At 38.2% G+C, this 20,401-nt stretch overlaps 1 protein-coding gene across 6 annotated transcripts in view; it reads right to left on the reverse strand.

Moving 5' to 3' along the window:
* LOC131688605 (nuclear hormone receptor FTZ-F1) overlaps positions 1-20,401 on the reverse strand; it is a 591,438-nt gene that overhangs the window by 51,716 nt on the left and 519,321 nt on the right. For all 6 annotated transcript variants that reach the window (XM_058972967.1, XM_058972966.1, XM_058972965.1 and 3 more), the window contains 3 exons: positions 13,712-13,959; positions 13,054-13,394; positions 12,607-12,805 (listed from right to left, as the gene is read on the reverse strand). In XM_058972967.1, coding sequence (XP_058828950.1) covers positions 12,607-12,805; positions 13,054-13,394; positions 13,712-13,959 — 788 coding nt within the window. The remainder of the gene's footprint in view (positions 1-12,606; positions 12,806-13,053; positions 13,395-13,711; positions 13,960-20,401) is intronic.

The raw sequence follows: 20,401 nt of genomic DNA on the forward strand, positions 1-20,401 counted from the left end.
GATATAGATCCCAACTTCCACGATTTTAATATTATTCGCCTGGATCGAGACACCCCCTATGGAGGAGTGCTTTTGGGGATCAAAAAGCGCTATTCCTTCTACAGAATTAACCTTCCCTCGATAACAGGTATTGAAGTTGTCGCTTGTCAAGGCAAAGATCTTTGCATAGCTTCCATATATATTCCCCCCAGCACCGCGATTGGGCACCGCCGGCTACATGACATCATGCACCGCGACTTATTTTAGGAGACTTTAACTCTCACGGTACGGAATGGGGTTGCCTTTATGATGATAACCGTTCCTCCTTAATTCACAATATTTGCGACAACTTCAATATGACAATTCTAAACACGGGTGAAATGACACGTATCCCTCCCCCACCAGCGCGCCCAAGTGCATTAGATTTAACCCTTTGATCGACCTCGCTACAGTTGGATTGCGCGTGAAAGGTAATCCCTGATCCCCACAGTAGCGACCATCTGCCGATCGTAGTCTCGATCACCAACAGCTCAAGACCATTGGAATCAATCAATATTTCGTATGACCTCACACGAAATATCGATTGGAAGAACTATGCGGCTGCGATATCCGACAACATCGAATCTACCCAAGAACTTCCTCCGGAGGAAGAGGACAGCTTTTTGGCTGGCTTGTTTCTCGACAGCGCGAATCAAGCTCAGACTAAGCCAGTACCCGGCGCGAACATACAAAAACGTTCTCCCAATCTCTGGTGTACTAATGAGAGCGTGGAATATTCAAACCGTTGGATATTCGATTTCGCCAAGAAGGTTTGTCCGGATTCCGCCCGGCACAGAAGATCTAACGCGCCGAGCCCCCTCACGATAACGCGAACGAAACACCTTTTTCGATGGTGGAGTTCTCAATTGCTCTCTTCTCGAGTAACAATAAAATTTAACTTGTTGAAGAATCTGCCAGACTCTGCCAAGAGACGCTTGTTGAACTTATTTAATAAGTTTCTTGCGGCTAACATTGTCCCACACGATTGGAGACAAGTGAAGGTCATCGCCATCCAAAAACCAGGAAAACCAGTCTCCGATCACAATTCGTATCGACCGATCGCAATGCTGTCCTGTATCCGGAAGTTGTTCGAGAAAATGATCCTATTCCGCCTCGACAATTGGGTCGAAACAAATGCCTTACTTTCAGATACACAACTTGGCTTTCGAAAAGTCAAAGGGACGAACGATTGTCTTGCATTGCTCTCAACCGAAATTCAAATGGCCTATGCTAGCAAAGAGCAGATGGCATCAGTGTTCCTAGATATTAAGAGGGCTTTTGATTCAGTTTCGATCAACATTCTTTCAGAGAAGCCGCACCAGCATGGTCTTTCAGCGACTTTAAACAACTTTTTACTAAACTTGTTGTCGGAAAAGCACATGCATTTTTCGCATGGTGACTTATCGACATCACGATTTAGTTACATGGGCCTTCCCCAGGGCTCATGTTTAAGCCCTCTGTTATACAATTTCTATGTCAACGACATTGATGAATGTCTTGACAATTCCTGCACGTTAAGGCAACTTGCAGATTATGGCGTGGTTTCTGTAACGGGACCCAAAGCTGTCGATCTAGAAGGACTATTACAGAATACCTTGGACAATTTGTCTGCTTGGGCTATTAAGCTGGGTATCGAATTCTCCACGGAGAAAACTGAGCTAGTTGTATTTTCTAGGAAGCGTGAACCAGCACAATTACAGCTTCTATTAATGGGTGAAAGTATCGCTCAGGTCTTCACAGTAAAATATCTAGGGGTCTGGTTCGGCTCGAAAGGTACTTGGGAATGCCACATTAGGTATCTGAAACAGAAATGCCAACAAAGGATCAACTTTCTTCGTACAATAACCGGAACGTTGGTGGAGTGCCCACCGAGGAGACCTGATTAGGTTGTATCAAACAACGATACTGTCGATAACGGAATACGGATGCTTTTGCTTTCGCTCCGCCGCGAACATACATTTCATCAAACTCGAAAGAATTCAGTATCGTTTTTTGCGTATCACCTTAGGGTGCATGCAGTCGACCCATACGATGAGTCTCGAAGTCCTGTCGGGCGTTCTACCGCTGAAAAATCGATTTTGGGAACTCTCATATCAATTGCTCATTCGATGCGATATCTTCAACCCAGTGGTGATTGAAAATTTCGAAAGGCTTGTTGAGCTCAATTCTCAGACCCGTTTTATGACCCTGTACTTTGACTACATGGCGCAGAATATCAATCCTTCTTCTTACAATCCAAACCGTGTCCATTTCATAAATACTTCTGAATCTACTGTTTTCTTCGGCACTTCCATGATCTGTGGAATTCCGAACCACATACGCCCTCAAGTGGCTCCAAAGATTTTTTATAATAAATTCCGATGAAGTCGACTGTTCTAAGATGTTTCATACTGACGGATCAAACCTCGAAGGGTCCACTGGCTTCGATTTTTTTCAATCAAAAGTTCACCGCCTCCTATAAACTCAGTAACCCCGCTTCAGTTTACGCCGCAGAACTAGCTACTATTCAGTATACCCTTGAAGTCATTGACACATTACCCGCAGACCATTACTTCATCGTCTCGGATAGTCTGAGTTCTATTGACGCTATTCGCTTTTTTGGGGAAAATACGGGAGCTACTGAGTGCTTTATCTGACAAATCTTTCCAGATTACCTTGGTGTGGGTCTCTTCTCATTGCTCCATTCCAATGAGAAAGCGGACTCCTTAGCTAAGGTGGGTGCCCTTGAAGGTGACGTTTTTTTGAAAGATCAATTTGCTTCCACGAATTTTTCAGTATTACTCATCAGAGAACCCTCGAAAGTTGGCAAACCTCGTGGAGCAATGGGGAGCTAGGAAGGTGGCTACATTCGATAGTACCTAAGGTATCGACGAAACCTTGGTTCAAGAGGATGGATGTGGGTCGTGACTTCATTCGTGTGATGTCGCGACTCATGGCAAACAATTACACACTGGATGCACATCTCAAACGTATTGGGCTTGTGGAGAGTGGTATCTGCGCTGGTGGCGACGGCTATCACGACATCGAGCACATTGTCTGGACGTGCACCGAGTACAGTTCCGCCAGGTCTCGGCTTATGGACACCCTATGGGCCCGAGGAAGACCACCCAACGTCCCGGTTTGAGATGTGTTGGCAAGCCACAATGTCCTCTGTATGTCCATTATATACATCTTCGTAAAAACCATTAATATAAAAATTTAACTGCCCCTTTTTATTTCCTATCATTCTCAGAAACGCTCTCTTCCACCTGTACCATACACCCACGTAGGTTTGATGGGACTCCAAGGCTACACAAAAGATCTCTGTCGAATGAGCCAACAAACACGAGACCTACAGTATATCATCAACATCACATGCGCAACTCGAACTCTTTCCGATCTGCATCTGAGCCGTCTGGAGGAACCCCTGCCGACTCGAGGAAGAACACCCCGGACTCCCTGTACATAATTCTTCTTGATGAAGGCCATCCGAGTCTACATCCTATGCCGTTAATCTCCCGATGCCTGCAACTGAAAGTTAATAACTTTCTTCCCTGCCATCTTTGTCCACGCTCCCTTCCCTGACTCTTATACCCAGAAGTATTACCCCTTTCCCCCCCCCCCCCCTTCTGTCTCTTCTAGTTCTAACTATTATATTATATAATCTCATTGAAAACGCCCAATTCTACTACCACAAAAAATAACTCTAATTAATCTCCCCGAATCTTTACAAAATTAAATCACGCTCTCTAGTTATTCGTAGTTTTAAGATAATTATAAAAATGGTCCCCCTTAGTTAAAAACTATTTGCTTCCATAATCTTCCAGCTAAAAATGTCAAACCATATTGCCATAAAAACTAAATGACCCCCCTAATCTTACGAAAATTATATTACCCCCTTGTGTATATGTATAGCTATAAATTCTCCTTAGTTTAATTTAAAAAAAATCAATATGTGATCCCCTAGTTTTAAGTAATTTGAAATGTAAAACAAACCAAGATTGGCACCTTTAAGCTAACGCAAACCTGCCTTATCAAAATAAACAAATTGAATAAAAAACGACTGGATTGAAGTTGAATAGAAAACGGCATATAGAACACTAAAAAACCTGTTTTAATTTATCTAGTGGTGCAATTGCGCCTTTCTCATTTATCCAAACTATGATTCATTAGCTGGTTTTGTCCAATAAAATTGTGGAAATGTCTATTACATTCTTATTTCACTTAGCTCGCATCACACGACTACCACGAAAATAGACGCAGACTCACTTGAAACAAAAAAAGTATAGGGGAGACCGGGGCTAGTTTGCGGTGTTTTCAGTTTCCATTTTTTACTGCTTTGAAGTAGATAGATCTTGATTTTTTACCGCTTTGATGTAGATAGAACATGCGACTGTAGCCAACGATAAAAATAAAAACTGAAAACACCACCAACTAGCCCCGGTCTCTCCTATCGTTAGAAAAACTTTTTTACTGATAAGTTTTTCATGATGCGATGACATTTAAAATGTGTCCTTTCATTTGAAGATTTTGTTGACAAAAAAAAACAAAAAAATTGCTGTTTTCGTAATTTTATTTTTTAACATAAATTTCTGATTTTGTAAAATGTGTTACAACATTTTTTTCAGTGTATCTTTTTTCGCGCAGAACTATTTATTTCCTTTAATTTACTCTGTGATTGATTGACTGTACAAAATGCGGTAGTTGAAAATTTTTGTTGAATGTAATGCATGCAAAAAATTCTGAGCCCTTTTGAAAAATTGCTCCTGAGCTAAAATGATCTCATTGACTGTGGAACATGATTAGTCTTCTATGCCAGTGAAACGAGTAAAGTTCCATCGGAATCAATGATGGTTAGTCACGATTTTAAAGATGTGCGTATAGATCTTCGTGGAATTTCTCACTACACAACTGATTAAGATGATTCGTATGAAGCTGGATTGGTCAGATCCAAGCGTCAAAATAGTGGGAGAGACACTCGACTCGTTTGTGACATCAGATTAAGTAAATCAGAGCGATGTACTCTAAAATTTTTTGTTCAACGTAGCGCTCGAGATAAAGATCGGTTGTGCAAAGAAACGAAGGCATCATCATGAGATATCATATTCTTCTTGGTTTGATATTGGCATCATTGGTGTTGGTGGCAGAATAGTAGAAGCGGCACTTATGCCTTTGAAAAAGGAAGCGGCAAGAATCGGACTAACCGTAAACTTCGACAAAACGAAGTACATAGTAGTTGGTAGAACGAGACAGTCCGAACGGTGTTGGTTCCGAGGTGGAAAAAGATAGGTTACTGTACAAGGTTGTCGAAGGAATTCATATATGTATCTTGGAACACAAGTAACATGTGGTAGCGAAGTTAGCGTCTTGCGACTGCGAATAGAACTTTCTATAATTTTGATAGTTAACTAAAGTACCACAGTCTGACTAGGAGCCGAATGCTTGCAGCGTATACGTGTCAGAACAGGGAATGCTATATTGAACTGAGAGCAGCGTTTGGCAAACGTGGATCCTACGAAACGGTATTCATAAGGGCTGAGGAAAACTTTACCAAGAACGTCAATCGAAAGTTATGTTATACGAGACGAGCAACACTATGAAGAGTGATTCGCAGCTCAAAAAAAGAGTAAAACAGCATCTGTTATGTTCAACGACCAGTTGACAGATCGAACGTAATGGAAAGGAACATAAAGTGAAAGGAGCACGCTGGGTTGTTATCGGACAAACAAAGGAATAGACAAGGCATGCCTTGAATAAAATTTAAAAATGATGTACAAGTTTTGGATCAACCTACGCTAGACGAAGTGCGAAAGGCTCTTCGAGAGTTAAAATGGTATATCGGATGGGAAGGATAGTAACACGAACGGGCTTGTAAAAGACTAAAATAACCGGTTGTACGAAGCAATTCACTGCGTGATTGGGTTGATCTGAGCGGAAGAAGAAATATATTCAGTAGGGCATTGCAAAAAAAGTTGTTTTTTAATTCTCAAAGGCCTCCTTCTCATATTGTGACAATTATCAAAGTAAGCTCAGATGCCAAATTTCACATCATTTGGACAATTCTAGACCCCCGCCCACTTCGCTTGAAATTTTTAAAATTGATGGAAAAAATGGAGGAAAAATATATTAAATGCTATAACTTTTGAAATAGCACTCAGAAAATTACAATTCATACCTTTTTTTAAAGGGAATAACCTTATTATTTGAATGGAGATATTTTTGCTTCTCGAAAAATACGGGAAAGTGGGGTACTCGGCCATTTTATCCCCAAAATCAACTATTTTCAATAATTTTTCTGATCCGTGATGCAACTCATACATATTTTGCAGTTTTTCTAATGTGAGAAAATCTCAGGGATCGAACGGTACCTTTTTGACCTTTGTCCGAATACGGGAAAATGGGGTTATAGGGCCTTTTGTCATTCATATTAAATTTAATCATTTTCTATTGCATATATCTCTATTATTCTTCACTCAATTTTAATGAACTGTACCTTATTGAACGCGGAAAAATCTTAGGAACAAAATAAAAATAGATTCGTTACCGGTAAAATTCATAAACATCAAATATTCTGGCATTTAGCCTCGATTTCACATTTTTATCATTACATCGCACATATCAACTCCATTTAACAATAAATTAATATTTAATTTACTAGTTTTAGTGTGAAATATTCTTAGGAATCACATGAAAATATCATTCCTGGGAAAATAAGGGATGTTGAGGTATTAGGACAAAAAATGAAAAAAATTGATTTGTAGAGTTAATGTCAAAAAAAAAAGTTTCTGAATTTTACCGGTAGCTAATCTATTTTTGATTTATTACTAAGAATTCTTTACGATCAACAAGATACATTTTATGAAAATTGCTAAAAGAATGCTAGAGATATATGAACGAGAAAATGATCAAATTTAATATGAATGACAAAAGGCTCTATAGCCCCGTATTTGTACAAAGGTCAAAAAGGCTCCGTTCGATCCCTGAGATTTTTTCACATAAGAAAAACTGCAAAATATGTATGAATTACATCACGGAGCAGAAAAAATATTAAAAGTAGGGGATTTTGGGGACAAAATGACCCTGTACCCCACTTTCTCGTATTTTTCGATAAACAGAAATATCTCCATTCAAATACTAAGGTTATTTCCTTTAAAAAGAGGTACGAATTGTAATTTTCTGAGTGCTACTTCAAAAGTTATAGCATTTAATATATTTTTCCTCCATTTTTTCCCATATCTTCAATTTTAAAAATTTCAAGCGAAGTGGGCGGGGGTCTAGAATTGTCCAAATGATGTGAAATTTGGCATCTGAGCTTACTTTGACATTTGGCACAATATGAGAGGGGGGGCCTTTGAGAATTCAAAAAAAACTTTTTTTTGCAATGCCCTAAATTCAGATTAGTTGGATGGCCTTATATATTCTACCTACAAGAAGCGTCTCAAACTCGAGTGTACTAACTAGACATAACGATAAAGTGCTGCTTTGTGTTCCGTTTAGCTGATTGACGCCGTTGGCTGATTTTTTGTCGGCGAATACTAATGCGAGTTTCAGGTAATTTCGGAAATATGACTTGTCATCTGTATGCGGATTTTCACGCAGCGTCCGATTCAGTGAAACGAAACTAACTGGGGCAGATATAGCAGGAACAATGTTTTCCATCAAAATGGTATGGCGTCAGAGTAGAAATAAATGGAGTATAGAACGATCATATATATTGTATTCTATTGATATGTGAAAGCGAAGTTATCCGAAAGATAAAAGAGCATGTTGATGCTGAGAATCGGAGTTTTTAAGGTTTACGTAGTCGGCTAATGTCCAGTAACCTACAGACGACCACAAAATGCCTGAAAGGAAACCAGCTAAGTTTGTTTAGTGAAGATTCTAGAAGAGGTAGTTGAAGATTCTAGAAGAGGTAGTCGATTTCCGGGCAGATCACGCTGTCACTGATTGCATGCAACTGAGGAAATGGCGCATACAAGAAGTATGGAGAGAAGCGGACAAAGACTGAGAAACTTGGAAATCTGCAATACATTCGGAACACCCGGATTGTTCGGCCACGATGAACATATTTTATATTGTATTTTTTGCAACATTTTACATTATGCGCACATTTAATATTTGATTATTTGTCATCCTTTTATAATTGAGACGGACGTGTAAACTTGCGTTAAAAAAAATTGACACGGATGCGATACAAAACTAGGAATATACTACTCTTCAACCAATTCGTTATACTATCAATAAAAGAATCTCTTTTTTCCACATTTTCAACTGCTATTTGTAACATTCGCCCTCTCTGTCTGTAGCAGTAATTGCCCTTAACATGTGGTAGTTTATTTCCACTTATTTTATATCCACTTTCGGACCGAGACTTGGCCGGGGTTTAATTTTGAAGTCGTCGGTCGATGCGCGCTCAGATTGTTGCTGCAGCAGCAAAAGTTCGCGGCGACCGACGCGACGCGATGAAGCAGGGTTCCTGACTGAGGGGTGGTCGTTCGACTCAACTTGGCAAGTAGGCCAGCCATTGAAATTGAGAGTGGTCTGGGTAATGGTTGTGCATTTTTTCAGTTTATGGGTACTTCGGTTTTTATTTATTTTTTTTCGCTCACTCGTTTTGCGCGATCTTTCATTCATTTATTCATTCATTCTGCTTGCAGTTACAGAGTGCTAAATCAGGCCCCCCAGTTGATTACTACTGCAGTCGGAAGAAGGGGACCAGTCCGGAATGGGCCGAGTTGCACACTGATGGGGGACGTGCGTTTTTTTGTAGTTGTTGCTTCGTTGGACTGTTGCCCCGACGCCGCTGCCGGGTGAGGTCAGTGCAGTTAACGCTACAACAAGAGCCATGGAATGTTTTGGTGTGGTCAGTTTTGGGGAGTGCTTGGAAGACTTATTACTTGACGGTATATTTTTTTACGATATGACAGCCAGTTCTGTTGCATGCGATGGAAACTAATTACACATGTTTATAGTCTAGAAGGAGTATTGGGAAAGGCTTATATGAAAAGTTGATTTAAAGTATATATTCGACGGTTCAGAAGTTTTTGTATTACATTGTCCGAGCTCTGAAAGTTCGATTGGTTCGAATCAAATAAATCATTCTTCAGTTGTACAATACAGCAATATCTACAACCAATGCACCATGGGCCACAAATCGATTTTTTTGGTCGAAAATCCAGAACTTATAAACCGTTAGTACTAGACTTTCAGTGTCTTTGGAACAAATTCTCTACAATAAGTGCTCTTCATTTTAGGGAAAATAAAATTAGGGTGGCCCTCTCGATTTTTGAAAAAAAAAATTATCTTCTGAATGAAAAAAGATAGGAGAATATGACCTTCCAAAGAAATGTAGAAAAATCAATTTTGAGTAACTTTGCTGAAGACGTCGAAACTCTATCTTCAACGGTTTTTATTTTATAGTGATTTCCCTTGTTCCGTTTAGGGTGGCTCTTAAAAATTCAGTTTTTTTAATATAACTTCTTTGAAGTTGATTTTTCGTAAATGTCGACTTCAGACAAAAGTTAGCTCTTACAAATGCGCACATTTCTTCTTCGGAAGCCAACTCATTAACTTTTATATAAACAGAGTTATTGACGATTTTATGCACAAAATTCGACATTTTCTAAGCTAAATAACTCCGAAGGTGGCAAAAAGTGGCAATCAATGTTATTACCATCTGATAGTACTTTAAAAACACTACAAAATAAGGGGTACATGGTTTGTCTCCTAGCGACTGTTCATGTGAAATGTTTGGTTATAAACTACCTCTGTTCCATGAGCCAAAATCGATTTTTTGTTGAAAATCCAGTTCTTATATCCCGTAAGTGATAGACATTCAGTGTCTTCAAAAGAATTTCTTCACAATAAGTGCGCTTCATTTCGGTGTAAAAAATAGGGTGGTTTTCTTGCTTTTTGGAATGAAAATAATTTCTCCTGAATAATAACAATAGAAGTATAAAGACCTACTGAAAATTAAAAAATAATCATGTTTGAGTAACTTTGTTGACAATTCCTTAAATATCGTCAGAGGCATTTATTTTACGGCATTTTCCATTATTTGGTTTAGCTTGACCTTTAAAAAAATAGTGTTTCAATAAAATACTTTTGAAGTAAATTTTCCAAAAAATTTGAAATTTCGTTCTGATAAGTGCCTATTTTTTCTTTGGAGACCAACTTATTAGTTTAAAAAACTAATATGGGATCATTCATAAATGACGTAGCATTATATGGGGGAGGTAGAGTATTGTATTTTGTGATTATGTGTGACGACAGAGGGGTAGGGGGTCATGTCGTGCTGCGTAGCTTTTTTAAAGGGGACTAACTAACATCGTTTTTCATTTTTTTTATATTTTTAGTGGACAAGGGGGGGGGGGAGAATTACCGTCAAGCTACGTAATTACCAGGGGGGGGGGGGGTATTTAGAGGTTTGTGACGAAATGCTACGATGGGGGAGGGGGGTGTTAAAAATCACTAAAAAAATGCTACGTCATTTATGGATCGTCCCTATAATGATTTTCTCAGTGGTAAATTTTTTTCTGTGCATTTCAACAATTTCTACTCTGATAAATTAAAGTACCTTTTAATGCATAGAAAACTGCCCATTTTGAATAAAAGTGGAATAACCCACTTAATGGGTAAAGAGCTTGTACGTCAACCTGGTTACGTTTTACCTATTGTTTCTTGTGGAAAACTTACAACGAAATACGTAAAAAATACCCATTAATGAAAATCGTCCCAGAATGAAAAATACTGAAAATTTATATTATACAACACCAGTTTTACATTATTTCCCTCGGTGAAAAGTTTAATAATCCTGATAGAATCTCTATTCTAAAAGCCTAAAATCAACTTAAAAACTGTCACTTGACAGAATCCCTGAATCTTCCAGAGCAGTCGAAATTGTTGAATTATCGCATATTTGCACCATCCTTAGTAGTCTAAACTTCCGTTTTTAATATGTAGGTTATCTCGCTTGAAGTAATTCATAAAGGACCCATTATTAGCATCAATTAATCCATCGACATAACCTCATAGAGTTATTATGAAATGGATAATGGATTGATATCATTGATAAAAAAATTTTACCGCGTATGGAAAATAACTCCGAAGTAGGAGGCTGCCAATCTATCCGTTTGATAATAGTAAAAAATACTAATAATGAGAGCTAAACAGCTTGTCCCCCAACGTTCACGTGGATTTTTTTTTTTTTTTGATAATTTCCAAAGACAAAAAATTGTATTTTGAGAAACTATTAGAGCAAATTACAGTGAGCTGAAACAGAGGAGAAAATATAATTAATAAAAGACAAATAAATCATTAATGCTAAACAAAGGGTGCTTTCTTTACAGTAAATCAGAGCCAGGGCCTGCGGAAAGCGTGAGTAGTACTACCCACTCGAAAATAACGAAATTTTGAACCATTTCAAAAAATTTAGATGTGCAACGCAAGTATCTCGCACTACACACATTTGAAAATATCGATGTACCACAATTCCAATTGCATAAACGAACGTGACTTAATGTGAATGTAATGTAAGAGTATGCATTGCGAAAAGGGAAAAAATCATTACTAAAGGACACCTCATCCTATGCTTTCTACCCACTCGGGCGTAAAATGTTTCGCCGCCCCTGACCTGAGCTTTCAATATATTGTAATACGTTGATAATAATTTCTTTTTTGCCATGCGAATAAAACGTATGCCATGCAAATACTCCAAACATTCTTTTTATAAACCGTTGTCCGAAAACCACATGTTTTATGTACAATTTCACTCCACGAAACAAGTTTAGAATAACATGTTTCGAGAGTACCATTAAATTTGATTTGCATCGGAGATCCGGATATGTGTGTATAAGAACGGCGACTATGATTAATATACATATTTTAAGTACGAATTTAGATGAATTCCGCATACATTCACTATAACAGAGGGAGTTTATAAGCAAACATTTCACATGAACAGTCGCTAGGAGACAAACCATGTACCCCTTATTTTGTAGTGTTTTTGAAGTACTATCAGTTGGTCATAACATTGATTGCCACTTTTTGCCACCTTCGGAGTTATTTAGCTTAGAAAATGTCGAATTTTGAACATAAAATCGTCAATAACTCTGTTTATATAAAAGTTAACGAGTTGGCTTCCGAAGAAGAAATGTGTGCATTTGTAAGAGCTAACTTTTGTCTGAAGTCGACATTTACGAGAAATCAACTTCAAAGAAGTTATATTAAAAAAACTGAATTTTTAAGAGCCACCCTAAACGGAACAAGAGAAATCACTATAAAATAAAAACCGTTGAAGATAGAGTTTCGACGTCTTCAGCAAAGTTACTCAAAATTGATTTTTCTACATTTCTTTGGAAGGTCATATTCTCCTATCTTTTTTCATTCAGGAGATAATTTTTTTATTTCAAAAATCGAGAGGGCCACCCTAATTTTATTTTCCCTAAAATGAAGAGCACTTATTGTAGAGAATTTGTTCCAAAGACACTGAAAGTCTAGTACTAACGGTTTATAAGTTCTGGATTTTCGACCAAAAAAATCGATTCGTGGCCCATGGTGCAATGTTCTTAATGCTGGCAGAATAAATATATAATGATCGCAACCACTTACCTTCAAATCCTTAAAGAATATCGTATTCCGCGCCCAGTCCACTTGGGAGAACAGATTTTGGTCTAATACTTTGCACATCAGCTCGAAGAGGTCCACCTCACACTGATTGTAGGATTGGTTCTGCAGCAGCGAGAAGAGCGACGTTTGCCACTCCCGGTCATCGATGGATTGTACAAAGTCTCGAATCATCGGCGATACCCTACAGATATGGTCGGACCACAGACAGGCGTTGAAGTTTTAGTGAGTGACATTTTTTTTTTGAATTGTTAGAGGTGTTATCGAATGGATGAGCGAGCAATAGATAGGAATAGAGCGATAGGAGATGAGAAAAAGAAAAAGAAATCATTAAATCGCCTAGCGAATCAGAGCGTTAGCCTTGAGCGCGCGAGATATTGGGATGTTGGTGCATATAAACAACATATGAACAAAATGATTGTAAAGACTAGCCTTAACGTATCTGCAGGATTGCCCGAGTCCGCGGTACTGGTGGGATTCGTTCCACTGTCGAAACTGAACGCTTTGGGACTCAGTGAGTGTGGCGAGGCGGTTGTCGAATTGGCGCTCATCCATAGCTTCGAGCCGGAGAGTTGATTCTGGATTGCCGAGGACGTAGAATGGGATCCTCCGGTGCCCGCACCGGAACTATTGTTGCTGCCTCCCCCTCCTCCACTGCCACCGTTTCCGCCTACGCCACTACTCAGCGATATCGTCGTCTGCGGGTTCACTTGGCCTAACGCTATGGCGACCGGACTAGGTGGGCTGTCGGGTGAGGACGTCAACGAGGACACCTGAAAAGGGCGAAAAAGACGGGCAGACGAGCGAATTCGTTTGCAATGACAAAAAATAAAAAAGAAAAAAAACATATTTTATGTCGGTGATGGTTCACGTGTTTCGTTGATTGTTCCCAGCAAAAATACATATGGAAAAAAGAACGCATTGGTTACATTTGGTAACACATTCAAGTGCGGGTCATCGTTGGCATCGTGTTGGTTTAAACAGGTTGTAACGAACACAGGAAAAGAGAACAGAGAAAAGATAGTGGAATTAAATGGCAATGTTCGTGACCACTAAATTGCCCGTCGAACTCATCTCAACATAAACAAACCTGCGGTATTTGGATTTCCTGCTTGATGTGCATGTTGGAGTACGGCTGGTGGTAGTCGATGGCCAGCAGCTGCGATGACGCACCGTCCGAACCAAGCTGACCGATGCCGACGCCGCCGCCTATGGACCCCCGCAGTGCCTGCAGTGCCAACTGTCGTTGTCGCATGATTTGAAGCTTTCGCGCCCGATCCCGTTTGTACATGGGGCCGAACTTGTTCCGTCCACCACGCATCCGATCGGCTCGTACGGCTGGAAGGAATGGGGAAGTAAGCGAAAAATATGTACGTTAATCTCACGAATCGATTTTGAAGTAACGGGTAGGGATAGGTGCTTTTGAAACTGACAGTTTCTGATCTAGAGCGCGAACACGAAATTATTGTAACACAACCGACTAAAAGTCTTTTCCAACTGGACAGAGATTGAATTTTTTTTGACGATTAAGGACGAGCTTATCATTTATAGCCTGTGAATTGCGTAATTATGTGTTTTGTTGTGGCTAAGATGGAAGAGTGAAAACATGTTTATACCAAAAATTCGAATATTCGGAACATACACATCTTGGTTTGATAAAAATGCTGAAAATTAGCAATCTAACCGTCTCAAGAATACTAAAAAGGTTCAACGATGGGATTCGAATTTCTCACATTATTTTTGTGCTTCCAACTCGCATTCATATCAGAATACCATATTTGGCAAACAATTTGTACCTGTGGTAAGCGAAGTCATGTTTTCGTCGCAACCATCAATGGTGAAATTTACAAAACTCTCATTTTCCTCAAAGCCACTATTTTTTAATCATTTTTTATTCCAACGCAAAATTGTCATTACAAATTGTGCCATATTCGTGGGTTCTGATGATGTTTACTACTAGTTTTACTACTAGAGTCTAAATCGGTGGTGTGTCGTGGGGTTCAGAGCCTCCTTACTATCTAACTCCGGACAAACCCAGCCTAGAGCCCGTATGGCATCCAGTGGCAGAAGTCAGGAATTGATCCACTGGGTTTCTGCTCGCATGTCGTAAGACTCTCTTCTTCATTTGATGCAACTTTTAGATTTTTTCGTTGTTTGTGCTAAATTAATAAATTAATTCTTGACATTATTCTTATCTATTCGTCATAAACCTGCTAGCTTCTCTTTCTAGTAGTTAGAATAATAACGAAGGACGCGCCTGTGCAATTGCGTCAAACACAATATAATTTTTAGTACAGGTAATGCTTATTCTGGGCGACTCAAAATTATTTCATATTCTCGTCACGAAAACAATCGATAGTTTTTTAGTTGTAACCTCAGATTCTTAGTTAATTTTTTGGTTTTTTTCGTGCTTTTCGTTTTGCTAGTTTATTTTCTGTAAAAATAATATTTCAATAAAGGCGGTGTTCAGCTATTTTCGTCTGCATCCGTTTTTATTAGGTGATTCATCAACAGTGTTATCTTTGAAAATAAGCCCTTGATTTTTCCGCTCTTATTTTATTGTAAATAAGTAGTAGCCTTGATTCTATAATTTGCAAAATTGCACACATTTTGTCGTATGTGATTTTTAATGTTTGTTCATTTAATATCATTGTAAGGGAACAAATATCCGCCGGGTGATGCCAATCAACCTAACATTTTCTTTGTTTGTTTAGTGTTTATTTAACAAACTAGGGAACTAATCCACAGAGCATTAAATGTGCATAGGTAAAACGCATGATCTTGTCTGAGTGGAATGATGACTTCAATCATGTATACTGCCCCTCATCGCATATTTGTCCCGTTTTCCATAAGATTACCTATCCTTATGGGACTGATTTTCGACCATAGGCAGTGTTAGGTCTTAGACATGACAATTCGAGAGAAGGATGGAAAACTAGTTACTAATTTTATTCAGTTACATCAGTACGAAGAACAAATGTTTTATTGTCACATTCAATGGTTGGGCTTTAGTTCGTTAAATCATGGTAATTACATATTTTCATCTCATTATATTGTATTGAGTATTTTCATATAGTTTTGAGCGGGGGTGGGCTTAGCGTATTGGTAAATCGATTGCCTTGTACGCAGGCACCTGGTTTCGAGTCCCGACCCCGCACATAGGGTTAGAAATTTTTCATAAGAGATTTTTCTAACCCGAAGAGGCGAATGACCTTAAGGTCAAAACCTCTATAATCGAAATAAAAATATATATATGGTTTTGAGTAGTACATGCACTATATTATTGGTTGCCATGTAAACCGTATTCCATGAGCACAATATTGTGGGCTGATTTTTGTGTTAAAAGGCGACAAAATCGGTAATCGCCTCTTTATTTTTTGCATCTTCTGTATTTTCTGGTTTTGGAACATTGTTTAGTAATTTAGTAATTCAGTTTCTCCTGCTTCCATGTCGAAAAAAGTGACCAAAGCAGCGTTCCCTATACTTCATCTTCATCCCCTGCATTTTTAGACTTTCTAGTTTATTATACTAAATTAGTAAATTGTCCAATCAACATTTTGCGGTCTCAATTGATTCTGGTTGGTAACGGATTGGCAGTAGGGTTCGCAGTACCGACCCTTTTTGGCGAGAACCGGTACTACGGTACTGAAGCTCTCAGTACCGGTAGTACCGGTAAAGTACCGGTACTCCAGTATTTTTTTTCAAATTCGAAAAAAGTGTCAAAGTGAAATTGAATGTTCAAACCGAAAACCTTATTCTCAGATGATTAATTTGTGCTGATCAAAAAAGCATGTTTATTGTATTTAATTGCTTCGGAATGGCATGACTCATTTCACAGAAGATATTTTTCGTATGCGGCACCTGCTTTTATTTTGAAATCAATACCTGCTACGCGGTACGACTTTCGTCGACTTCAACAGATGGTATATATAAGAAACCCTATTAACAATAGTAAATCAAAGCGAGAATGGCAGTGAATCCGTGCAGATTGCTCGCATTTCCTCTCTTGCTTTTCTGTAAATTGGTTTCGACCTTTATGTCGTTTGCCTACTATTCTCTAATGCATACCAAGGATCCTTGCTTTTATGTAAACTATGGAGTTTTGCTGAATTTTCCGATCACAAAAAATAACAAATTGCCACATTTGAAGCAGTTCACCAAGTCAAAAATTGTTAGCTTCTAAATCGCTGTTCGTTCTTTTATAGATAAAGGTTTAAGAGCAAAAACAAATACAGACATGACATAGACCATAGTCTTATTACGCGCCACCCAGTGAATAATGGAAAACAATCGGAATGTTGCTAATAAAAAAAAATCATAGAAAAATTTTACGCCTCTAACGCTAGATGTGAATATTTTGAAATTTAGTACAAGATCGTTAAAATTTAATTTCGACAAAATAGTGCAGGAATTTAAACAAACCGTTCAGTACAACGGGTAATGTTTAACTTTTAGAACTATTATGATGATGGCCCCACCTGATTTCCCCACAAATGTGTTCGCTCAACGATTTATTTAGAAGATATTTAATATAATTAAGTCATCTTGCAGTCATTTTTTAACAGGTCCATTTAGAGAGTCCACATATTTTTCATGAAAATATTGTATGGTACCGAAAATACCGGTACTGGCTTTTGTTCAGTACCGGTATTACGGTACCAAAAATGGGTCGGTATTCCCGGGATTTTCGGTACCGGTATTACCGGTACCACAACCCTAATTGGCAGGCACAGGTAATAATAACTTTTATAATAAATTAGTAGATTAATTCTGATCATTCTATTTTCTATTCGTGATAAACCTACTTGAGAAAAGCAAGTCTCTCCCCCCCCCCCCTCTCTCTCTCTCTCTCTCTTTCTCTTCCTCTCTCTCTCTCTCTCTCTCTCTCTCTCTCTCTCTCTCTCTCTCTCTCTCTCTCTCTCTCTCTCTCTCTCTCTCTCTCTCTCTCTCTCTAGTAATTGGGTTTTCAGTTCAGTTAATTTTGCACCGCTCAAAATATTTTCATATCCTTGTCGCGAAAATAATCAATATCAGTTGAAGCCATACTTTGGGTTTCACTCTTATTTTTTTATATTAGCATTTATAAATGCTTTTTATTTTGCTAGTTTGTTTTCTGTTAAAATGATATTTGGATTAAGTATAATTTTAAATATGGACTCACTGTCCGACATCACGATATTACTAAATCGTAATTTAAGCACCTAGTGAGTCTCATGGCGACCGGCTGCCCAGAGAACCCTGAAAACTTGAATCGGGCGCAAACTCTAGCATAATATCCAATCAGTATCTTTACTAACAATCTCCCTCCTCCCGTGACACTTGCAGAGTGCGCAGTAGTATACACGGCCTCTAGTAAAAGCATGTGTCGGACTAACATTTCTTCCCTTTCCTACTGCGACCTAGGTTCGGGCCTGTCCGCCGGTATTGATCAATACACACCTGGGGATTACCAGAAGTTGTACATTAAAGGATAGTGTGTTACTTCCAGGCATTATCATCTATTCATTCTCGGTGAAACTTCAGCTAGTCTCGATCAACAACGGAATAGCAGCCAGGGGTGGTCGCGCAAGCTCAAACTCAAGCTCAAAAATAATATTTGAATTAAGTAGTTTCAAGAAATTTCCGTTTCGCTTGCGTTTCGCGAAGTTTAAGGCACATGAACGAAAATTGTATTGGATTTTCAGGCAGTTTAGAAATTATGTGTTATGTATCCACCACATAGAAATGGCTAATGTATTTTGTCCTAAAATTAATGAACATTAATCCGTTATAGCCTTTTAGAAGTGAATATTCTTCAACTGAAGCCAACTACAATACTTATATCAAACCGATAAAAACAAATAATAATTAGTAATGAGCTTACAATTGAATTTTTGGTACATGTGATAAACTATATGGATTAAAAGAATATTTTTAAAGATGATTATTATTTATGGAAAGCTTGATTTATCTAAGGATAGCTTTCCATTTTTAAGCAACTGTAGCTTCAACAGGACAAATTTAGCATTTGCCGCCAAGTTTTATGACAAATTGTGCAAGAAAAACGAATATTTTTATTCACATTCTGCAAAATACGAAATCTGCCACTTCGAAACATGAATACATTAAACGTTATAAGAAAATCTTATCACAATGCTGTAGAATTAATCAGTTGTACATTTCTTATATAAGCAACGTTGTGTAGAAATAATCCAAAATTCAGAATGTATTCCATTTGGATCGACACGGCCCCCTTTTTCCTTCGTTATGGCAAAAAACCGAAAAACAAATCACAAACGGCCGATTGTGATGATCTTTTGGGATTTTGGTCCTTTCACTTTCTAAAATAAAAAACAAATAGAAAAGTCTATAGGATTTGTATCTAGGTATTTTCGAGCCCTTGTGTACTGAGCCTTGTGGGAATTTCCATGATCTGCAGCCGAAATGTGTGTATGCCCATCTCCCTAAAGCAGCTTCCAGAACAGTTTCCCGATCAAAATTATTATGACACCAGACTCAATGAAAACGATCAGAGAACATCCATCGGCAGAAACTTTTACCCAAACCTTTATTCATAGGAGGACCCGGGGCTATTAGGACCGTGAGGGTAATTCGGACCCTCTAGATTTCTCTGAAAATCGTAAGACTTTCTGACTGTTGCACATATTCGTTTAACAACTCTTCTAAAACATTAATTTTGACAGCTGAATCTAATACTTTGGTTTTGCTTTAAAGGAGATTTTTTTGTTATCCTCAAAACAAATATCATTACAATGGTAAAACCATGATTAAGCAACAAATAAAAGGCAAAAATAACAGCTAAGTGTTTTGGAAAGCTTGAGGCAACTTTTTTATGGAACGATTTTTGTTTGGGTGAAAATAAAGCTATTTTCAAGACGCTCACCACTTTCGTGCGAAGTGAGCGTACGGGGCTATTCGGACCCCCTATTCCATCAACCACCGTTCAGCGGCTTGCGGCCACGCACACGATTGCACACGCCACATCAAAGAAAATACATGATGCGCCAATCGGCAGCTGTGACTAACCAGACTGTTTTTATAACACAATTTTTTTTGTTTGTTAAGGGCTTACATACCTTTTTATTTTTCAAAGAATCGGTTTTTTGTTATTCTATCGGAAAGTACAACTCCTTGAGAATATTCTCCCAAATTGTTATAAAGATCCGAGCAATAGATCGAAATTTACAGCACTTCGAAGCGCGCTTCGTCTTCCAAGAGCAGTGGTAACTTGAAATTTTAAACTCGATTATCTCGAAATGTCGTTTTTTCAAAGATGTCTAGCGAATTCAATTCGCTAATTTGGACGACTGACATGTGCCAAAAAGTCTCCAAAGCAGACGTTACTACTGTAAATGTTTCTGCTCACATATCTAAATGTTGTCAGATTGATTGTCAAGGTAAATTTGACATAAGTAATCAGACTAGCGTAAGTTCAACTAAAAACGGTTCAGTAAAAAAGCGTCCAACCAGCGAGTCGCAACTCTACACAAACAAGGTTATAAAGTTTTATGATGACGCCGTAATAATCGAAAGGGATAGTAACCAAAGAGAGGCTCTCCTTTGAACCATTCGATATATTATTGCATTCGTTTTATTAATTTCATTTCTTCAGCACATTATTTATTTCATTCATATATTCAATTCATGTAAATTCATTTAATTCAAATTTTTGGATAATTTTTTGACTTAATTCGATTTATTCAAATATTTATTGTATTCATTCTATTTATTTTATTCCTATGATTCATGAATTCATTTTATTTTTTTTAGTCTTCTTATT

This window comes from Topomyia yanbarensis, chromosome 3, assembly GCF_030247195.1.
Source record: "Topomyia yanbarensis strain Yona2022 chromosome 3, ASM3024719v1, whole genome shotgun sequence".
Lineage (NCBI taxonomy): Eukaryota > Metazoa > Arthropoda > Insecta > Diptera > Culicidae > Topomyia > Topomyia yanbarensis.